Source organism: Bactrocera oleae, chromosome 2, assembly GCF_042242935.1.
Source record: "Bactrocera oleae isolate idBacOlea1 chromosome 2, idBacOlea1, whole genome shotgun sequence".
Lineage (NCBI taxonomy): Eukaryota > Metazoa > Arthropoda > Insecta > Diptera > Tephritidae > Bactrocera > Bactrocera oleae.
In genome coordinates, this window is record NC_091536.1 from 47495620 (window position 1) to 47505078 (window position 9459).

The following is a 9459-nucleotide window of genomic DNA, read 5'->3' on the forward strand; positions in this document are numbered from 1 at the left end:
ATTATAATTTTTTGCATACACTTTGCACTCGTACGTTTCTTTCTAAAACGATGTATCTAAATAGACATTTAACTTGTTAATGTATATACATAAATACATATGTGTAAATTAGTTAAATTCAATCAGTTTGTAATGTTATGTAGAATGTCTATGATCATTCTATTGAAATAATGTTATTGTAATTAAAGATATTTAAATTGTTACAAAGTAGAAAACTGTTTACACCCAAAGACTTCATTTGTAGTATATATACACTCGCCAGAAAAAGTCCGCGTTCACGCTTATATCTTATTTTCTTATGTTAAAAATAACTTTTATAACCCAAATTTAGAGCATAACCATATTGAGTGCTATATCACTAGTCTATTGCATAATCAAAGCAATGAAAATCTGACACCATAGTTTTATAGAAAATTTTACAAAAAATAGTAATTTGGTAGCGCAGAAAAAGTCTGCGTACAAGTTCAATAGTAAATGGGATTTCACTACGTAATTACCAAATATAAAGGTAACGCTAAGTTATAGTTTTACTTGTTTTCGAAAAAGTAGCATTTTCAAAAGATTTTTGTTTTATTCAGTTTTAATTAAATTTTGAATATCAAATCTCGTCTAAAAGAAACGAATAAGCATCTTTGAAAGGGAAACAATGGTTGAAGTTTTCGAAGAAGGAAAAACATACCCTGTATTTAGATTGTTGCACCAAAAACACTCACAACTTTCACTCCCAGTTGCTCCCGAATCAAAAGAATAAATATAACTATGTATATAAAGGGTTTTCAAATCCACAATTTTAATATAAAGTCTTTGAAATTATAGAATTATTCAAAAAGAAACGATGTAGTTGTTAAAAACTTTGAAATGAATTCATGATTTGAATTCCGGGGTGGCGCAGAAAAGGACTTGGCTGATGCACTTGCGACGGCGATCGATCGAAAAATCCAGTCGTCGATCCCTTTGGTTGGCTGGGTAGCGTGGTGAGATCGTGGGTGTGGTGTGTGTTAGTATCCCTTGGTAAGTTGTGTGAAGTTGTATGTATTGGTGTGTGGTGTTTTCGGGAGTGGATGGTATTGTTGTGGTGTGTTGGAATGTATCAGTGTTGCTTGTGAAGTGGTGTGTGGTGCTTGTATAGGGATGTTCGCTGGTTTATAGTTCATTTAGCCATCCCGATCCCCCTAGGCGAATGTTGAGCCTAGGAGTCGTTGCAGGTGTTGCAGCGTTGCTACAACGCTCGTAGAGTGGCGATATTGCGGCCTAGAGTGCCGGCGCCATCGGTGCTTCGATTCGGTGACTCCTTAATTGGGACACAGGGGGGGCTGCTGGTCGTCGGTGCTGTATCGCTCGTCGCGGGTTGCGATGGAGCAACGTATGATGCAGTCCGCAGCATATTTGGCACAGATTGACGGACGTGCACTCCTTAGTATTGTGTGCCGCTGTCAAGCAATTGAGACAAAGCAATTTGCTGACGTTGCATCGGCTGCATGCCTCTAAAAATGTTGCAGTGTTGTAGTCGGTGAAGGCGGTGGCAAATGATGCACCGGACGCGCTACGATTCCATGTTTGGTGTTGGTGATGGTCGCGCGCCACTTCGAGGAGCGGCTGTAGGAACGGTTGCAGTTACAGATCGGGGCGCTGAAGTAACCCCAGGTCGCGGCACATTGATAGCCGACCGAATAGCAGGCGCTGGCAGTTAAAAACTGCTGTATTGCAGAGGTGCGAGAATGACCTAAGGCGAGTGTGTTAGGAAATTGTTGTTTTAGCAGTAGTCGTACGCCGTACCGACCATTATCTGATCTATTAGTTGTGGCTTTGTAAAAGTCTTCACAATACTAATCTTCTGGGGTTGTAATTGAAATGGGGGGGAGTTCTTCTTATTCCCAAAATCTTTTCAATTGTGAATTGAGGTATTCGTTTGAAATTTCCTCAACTTGAGTTGTCATAGTGGTAACTGGTTCCGTAACTAGTCCTCTTGGGATCCAACCGAAAATGGTATTTTGTGCCAATAGTGTGTTTGAAATTTTCTCCACACCCTCGAGTATTATCTGAGGTATGAGATCGATGCCTAATAGAATGTCCATTTGAGCGGGGATGTTGCAGTTGGGATCTGCTAGGTTAAGGTGTGAAACCTTTTGCCAATGCTTGCTATATATATGATAGATTGGCAGCATATTTGTAAGTTGCGGCAAGACTATAGCTTCTGCCTGTATGTGCTTATCGACTTGGGGGAAATTATGGTAATGGGGCAGATTTTATTTGAGTTTTGGACTACTCTGGCTAGTTTTGTTGGCAATTGTAGCCTATTTTGTGCCCTAGACGCAATAAATGATCGTTGTGGTCCTTGGTCTATTAAGGCCCTAAGTTTAAACAGTTCTCCTCGGTGTTCGATGGAGACGACTGCTGTGGGTAGTGGTACTCTACATTACTATATCATATATCATATAGCTGCCATACAAACTGAGTGATCGGAAACAAGTGCTTGTATGGAAAACTTTTTCATTTGACTAGATATTTTAATTAGGCAGATTTATTGCTTAAGACAACAGTATATTCTCCGAAGAAATTGTTCAGATCATATTACTATATCATATGCTGATATATAAACTGAACGATCGGAAACAAGTGCTTGTATGGAAAACTCTTTCTTTTGACGAGTTATCTCACAAATTTACACACGATTTATTGCTTAAAGCAACAAAATATTTCTAACAATAAACGCAATTAAATTTGCTTTCGCACTTTTTAAGTGTATGTGCATGTGACAGGCAATTAGTACAAAGTCTTTTTGATGTCGATAATATTAAATTTTTTGAATATCTCGCAAGATTTGAGCTTATGCCCCCCTGTACACAGTTCGCATGACGTTTGTTTGTACTGTTACGATAGGAACGTTTGATTTTTGCAGAAGCTTCTATTTAAATTGTTGTTGCTACTGGCTTTGGGTCTGTGGAAGCTTCTATTTAGGTCGTGGTGAACCGTTTTCGATCTGACCATGTTTTTATATCTTCTTTCTGCGATTTCGTATTGGGTTATTAAAAAGTCTTTGATCTATTGCTACGTTGGGCATTTTTTTCGAGATGAGAGCGTTTGCTCCTACAAAAGTAACGATTTTCTGGTAAAGCCGCGGTGCATATATTTACCAGTATTGGGTCCCAGCTGTTTAAGAGCTTCCCAAGCCAAATTGAAATTATCGGCTTTTAGTGCGAACTGTTTTACTATTATGCCTGCTTGACCTTTTGTTTTGTATCGGAGGTGATACAATTTTGGTGAATTTGATAATTTTGGGTGGTTCATGTAAACGGCTGTAAACATGTCCCGGAGGGACGGCCATATTTCATAACCAACATGAAATATTTCTTAGTTTTCGTATTTGGCGTAAGCCGAGGATTTGAACTTTTCAGGTAGATCTGAGTCGTCAGATTCTACGATCCATATGCAGCCTGGAGACGTTTCCAAAAATTGTCAAGATTTTCTTTTTTATTGATTTCTAATACCGATTCAGAATTTTCTTGAATCGGCGAAGATGAAAATCGAGTGCAGGATCTTATTAGACTGTCACTCTCAGCAATGAATTTAGTATAAGAAATGTCTTGACCCCTCTTTTGCTTTGTAGCACCTTGCTTTGAGTGTGTAGCTTCTGCAGGTGTACATGGACTTTTATCATCTGAAAACATCTTTGGTACTTTACAATTGAGATATTTTTGATTCTTTTGGGTCTGAGCTCATTTAAAAAGGTATGCCGAAATAAATTAAAATATTTTCATTATTACATATTATCATTCATCGATAATAAATATATCTTTTAAGAAAAAAAAAATTTTTTTTGTATAAAGCTAGTAAGCAAATGACGTTTTGAATCTTCGTATACATTCGTATGAGTAACTGAACTCTTTTAAGATAATAAGAGTTTATAATTTCATTAAGTTGCAAAAATTCGCATATTTAGTTCGTACCGTTCGTATTCGCTTGCGATATTTTTTTATAATTATTTTTTTATATTTTTTTTTATTTATTAAATTTTTTTTATAGGTTCAGCTTGTGTGTGATTTAGTTACTAACCCGCACTTTTTATTTATTAATATTTTTATGTCCTTATGTAGGGGTATATAGGTACACCCTAATACGTGGACTTGTCAATGCACTTCGTACCTATGTATGAACGAATTGTTTTTACTTTGGTGTTTGTACGCAAACCTGCTTGTTTTTGCAAGGGGTATTGCGGAATATGTGCCAATGTGGACTTTGAATGTATAATATACGCAATCCTACTTGTTCTTAGTTTCCAAAGGACAAGGGGTATTGCGGGATGTATGTCAATACCATATTGTCCATACTTGAATATAAAATGTACGAACGTATTGTGTATGAACCAATATGTATGGGGTTGGCAACTAAGTACTTGCGGATTTAAAAAATCAAAGACAAATTTTTCATGGAACTAAATAATTTTATTCTGTAATGTATTGCCCATTTTGATCAATGACCTTTTGCCATCTTTCAGGCAGCATCATAATCCCACGTTCATAAAACTTCTGGTTTTTATTAGCAAAAAATTGAATCAGGTACGATTTGACATCATCATCATTATTGAAATGTTTACCATTCAAGGAGTTTTGTAAAGATCGAAACGCATCCGATGGTGCAAGGTCAGGACTATATGGTGAATGTGGCAAAACATCCTAACTCAGCTCCAATAATTTTTGCCGAGTGACCAAAGATGTGTATATCTTTGCATTGTCATGATGGAATACAACACCTTTTTGATTTATCAATTCGGGCCGCTTTTCTTCAACTACATTGTTAAATTTCGTTAGTTGTTCAATGTAGACAACATAAGTGATCATTCGGTTGGATGGTAAGAGTTCAAAGTAGACAATTCCTTTATAGTCCCACCAAACTGATAACAAAACCTTCTTTTGATGAATACCAGCTTTTGATGTTGTTTGAGCTGGTTCACCTGGCCTGCTCCACGATCTTTTCCGCTCGATATTGTTGTAAACAATCCATTTTTCATCGCCAGTTATCATTCGTTTTAAAAATGGATAATTTTCATTACGTTTCTTTAGTAAATCGCAGCTGTTAATGCGTTGCGTTAAATGCGTTTCTTTCAGTTCGTGAGGAACCCATGTATCGAGTTTTTGAACATAGCCAAGTTGTTTTAAGTGATTTTCAATGCATGTATGTGATACCTGAAGTTTCTCTGCAATCTCACGTGTGGTACTGTGACGATCCGAATCGACTATTGCTTTGATTAGGTCATCATCAACCTCAACTGGACGACCAGAGCGTTTCTCATCTTTGCGTGAAAAATCATCAGAACGAAATTTGGCAAACCAATTTTGACACTGCCATTCTTTTACGGCTTCGTCGCCATAAACAGCACATAACTTTTTGTGAGCTTGCGATGCGTTTTTCTCTTAGAGAAAATAAAAAAGCAAAATATGACGAAAATGTTCCGTTTAATCTTCCATTTTTCAACGAACGCCAAACGAAAACTACGCAACCGATCATAAAACTTTTTTTTAATGATTGACAGCTGAATTGCCAACTATCAAATAAAAAGCCATCTATGAGTCAAATCCGCAATTACTTAGTTGCCAACCCAATATGTATGTATATGATTCACAAAATTATTGGAATATTTTATTTTTAGCTTTTGCTATTAATAATTCGTATGTAATTTATCGCACCGTTTATATAATTGTTTATTTGACGTCAATTTAAAAAAAAATTTTAATTGTACCATATGTAGGGTATTAAGCGATAGGCAAATTTTCTGCTTTATGTATTTTCAAATGTCCGTATATATGTATGAACTCTGTGCGGAGAGAGCGAGAAATTGCGATTGGTAATGTGCCGATGTTTTACCGTATGCACTTATGTATATATGTATCAATTTATAATTTTGTCGTACGATATACGTATATTGAAATAGATAAAATTGAATTTATGTATGTAGGTGTATTGCTATTGGCAATTATATAAAATGTATTTTCAAATATACTCGTATATGTATATGGTTGTTGTTAGATTAAGTACAAGTATACTTGTATATATGTAAAAATGAATGTGTGCATATGAGTGTGTGGTATATTGTATGTACGTATGTATATATTTTTGTAAATTAAAATGCATATGTGTATGTAAGTAAATTTCTGATTTTTTTACTCTTTCTTTGTTAGGTTCTCAATATGCCTTAGTTTACTTGGTTTGACGCAATCCTACTTATTGCTTTGTTAAGCGTAAGGGGTATTGCTGGAAAAGCTTGCAAGTAAATACTTAAAATATTTTGGCATGATGTTGGAACTCTAAAGTGTGTTTTTAATACACAAATGTAAGCATATAAGGAAATCACTTTATGTAATATGTTTATATTCGATACACGTATATATATCTATTATATATATGTATATATATGTAGAGATATATATAATATATTATATATACCAAACTGTTTTCGTTTTTTCCCGTAAATTGAGACAGTTTGGTGACCGTAATATTTAAGAATTAATATAGGTTTTTATATGAGAGACGAGATTATAAATATAATCATTAAGAGGAAGCGATACAACTCACTCTGATTTCTTGCAGGGGTTGTGGGAGATATAACGTGGATGTTATAAAGTTTAGTTGTCCCAGCTGTTGGTTTATACTTGTATGTATTTTGATTGGTATATATTTTGTATCCGTTTTGTTATTTTTATTGTTTTATATGTTTTTAATATTTATTGTATTTTTTTATATTGTTTAGCATCATTCCTTTTAGTTATATGTGTATATTCACTGCACTTATTTTGCACTTATATGTATATGTACATATGTAATTTTACTTTGCAACAGCACTTTGTTGGTTTTGTTTTACTAATCAGTTTTAGTTATGTGTGTATATGCACTGTATTATTTGCATGTACATAACTTAAAGCGTTTTTTTTTTTGTTTCCGTAACTGCACTGTACTGTAATTTTGTTTTTTTTTTGTTTTTCACTGATTTTTGGCAGTTTCACAGCCTTTCACTTTAGGTTTTTTTTGTTTTGGGTTTTCGTTTTATTTTTTTTTTAACACCCATAGGGCCGTCCACTAGGGCTCGAAGGACCATATACAGTTTGATGCTAAATTCCACCAAAAACACACACCACTTTCACTTCCACTTGCTTCCGAATCAAAAGAATAAATATAACTACTTGTATGTTTACAAGTATAAATGGTTTTCAAATCCGCAATTTTAATATAAAGTCTTTGAAATGATAAAGTAATTAAAAAAAAAGTAAGGAAGTGCTAAGTTCGGATGTATCCGAACATTTTATACTCTCGCAAAGCAAATGGTGTACTCGTTTGAGATTTCTTTGTGGATTGACCGATATTTTCGGTAGAAGGTCAACTATAGACACTGGGGTCCACATATTCAGTACTTAGGGGCCTGAACAGTTTTGGTTCGATTTAGACAATTTTTGGTCACAAGGTGGCATACTTTAAAATTATTATTCACGCAAAGTTTTACCCTGATATAATCATTCTTGCTTGATTTGCATACTGGAAAGTGAAAAAATCAGATGAAATTGAAAATGGTGTTATATGGGAAATAAGCGTGGTTGTAGTCCGAGTTCGCCCATTTTCGCATTATAATATAGAAATATGAAAAGATTGTTGTATACCGAATTCGGTTGAAAGCGGTTAAGCAGATCCCAAGATATGGGTTTTCTTCTAAAAGTGAACGGTGCCACGCCCACTGACTAATTTTCAACGCGATTCCTATAAAGTCATCTCATACCATGCCAGATATTAAATTTAATGTCTCTGGCGTGTTTAGTGCTTGGTTTATCGCGCTTTTAGTATTTTTTAACAGTACCGTTATATGGAGAGTGGGCGGGGTTGTCACCCGATTTCACCCAGTTTCACACTGTCGATAGATAGCCAAAAACATTTGTTATCAGTGAATTTTGTTATTATAGCTTTAGCTGTTTAGGAGATATGCACATTAAACTTATTAGGGGCGAGACTACGCCCACTTTTTAAAAAAAGTTTAACTGCGGATGCCCCTCTCTAATGTGATCCTGTGTACCAAATAACAGCCTTATATCGAACGATGTAGATTTCCGGTGATGCACTTGCGACGGCGATCGCTCGAAAAAAGAGGCCCGTATCCAGTCGTCGATCCCGTTTTGTTGGCTGGGTAGAGTGGTGAGATCGTGGGTGTGGTGTGTGTTAGTATCTCTCGGTGAGATGTGTGAAGTTGTATGTATTGGTGTGTGGTGTTTTCGGGAGTGGATGGTATTGGTATCAGTGTTGTTTGTGACGTGGTGTGTGGTGCTTGTATAGGGATGTTAGCTGGCCTTTAGTTCATTTAGCCACCCTGAAATCGGCCAAATTGTTGGAAAAACACATTCTTTCATACAAAGAGTAATAAAAATTAAAAATATACGGGCGTTTTTGTATCTCGGCGCGTCCAGGGCGCGACTAGCACATCGTTAAACACGTAACGTTCTGTAAAGTGTGAAGCAAACACTCGATTTACTGCATCCAAAATCGATCAAAATGTTAAGAAAAATTTAAGAAATCACTCTGTACTGACACCATTTGCAAAATGTAAAAAAAAACAGTCTTCTATGGTCAAGTCGCACACAAGAACTTATTCATATCGGTAGTGAATAGGTAAGTGTTGTCGTCAGAGTGTACTTAAATAATCCCCGGGAGTTTTGGCAGAAAGGTATATTTGGAATCAAGGGACGTAGGATTCTATGGCGAAAAACGGACATGACATTCGATAAGGAAATCTTGATGCATACTGCGAAGAACGATGGTGAAGAAGCAATGATATGGGGGTGCATAGCTAGTAATTGTGTGGGCCAAATAGACTTTATAGAGTTGAGCGAACAGCGGAAGAATTGGGTCACTACATATTTAATGTCCTCTAATCAATATCAAATAAATAGATTTTGATAAAAAGTATATAAAGTTATTTTTTCCAACAATTTATTTTTGTTGGTACGTCGTACACAGACTTTTTCTGCCCAGTGTATATATTTTTGGTATTTTATATGTATAACTCTTTACAAAATAACCTAATACTTCAAATGAGCAATATGTAGTAACATAACAACTACTGTAATATTACCTGTTCATTTGTGAAGAAGTAAAAATATTCAAGGTTCCGTATTACAGATTTCTTGTCTTCCCACGTATTTTTTAAATAGGGCATCAAAATTCGTTCGAAGTCCTCACGATCAAGTGCAAGCAGTTCCACTTCAGCTGGTTAACAGATAAGTATATGTTTATGCGCTTGGATTAGTAATATTATGAATATGCGGTAGTGAGAATTCAATATCTGTCTAGATCTGAATAATAATTATACTCCATAGTAGTTGATGAAATTTCAACTGATGAAGTTTTGATCCAAAACAAGTTTGCATTGCGTCTATTTTATTTTTTCTTCTGCCATTTTATTATAAGTACTAGACAAACAATGTA

At 35.5% G+C, this 9459-nt stretch overlaps 1 protein-coding gene across 5 annotated transcripts in view; it reads right to left on the reverse strand.

The window, feature by feature from the left end:
• The window catches only part of LOC106624016 (uncharacterized), a 216977-nt gene extending 207720 nt beyond the window's left edge, over positions 1-9257 (reverse strand). For 4 of the 5 annotated variants that reach the window (XM_070113097.1, XM_070113100.1, XM_070113098.1 and 1 more), the window contains exon 1: positions 9107-9256. In XM_070113097.1, coding sequence (XP_069969198.1) covers positions 9107-9190 — 84 coding nt within the window. In that variant the 5' untranslated portion in view covers positions 9191-9256. Of the gene's footprint in view, positions 1-9106 lie in introns of all 5 variants that reach the window. The other variant, XM_070113099.1, reaches the window with a different exon arrangement.
• Positions 9258-9459: the final 202 nt, after the last annotated feature.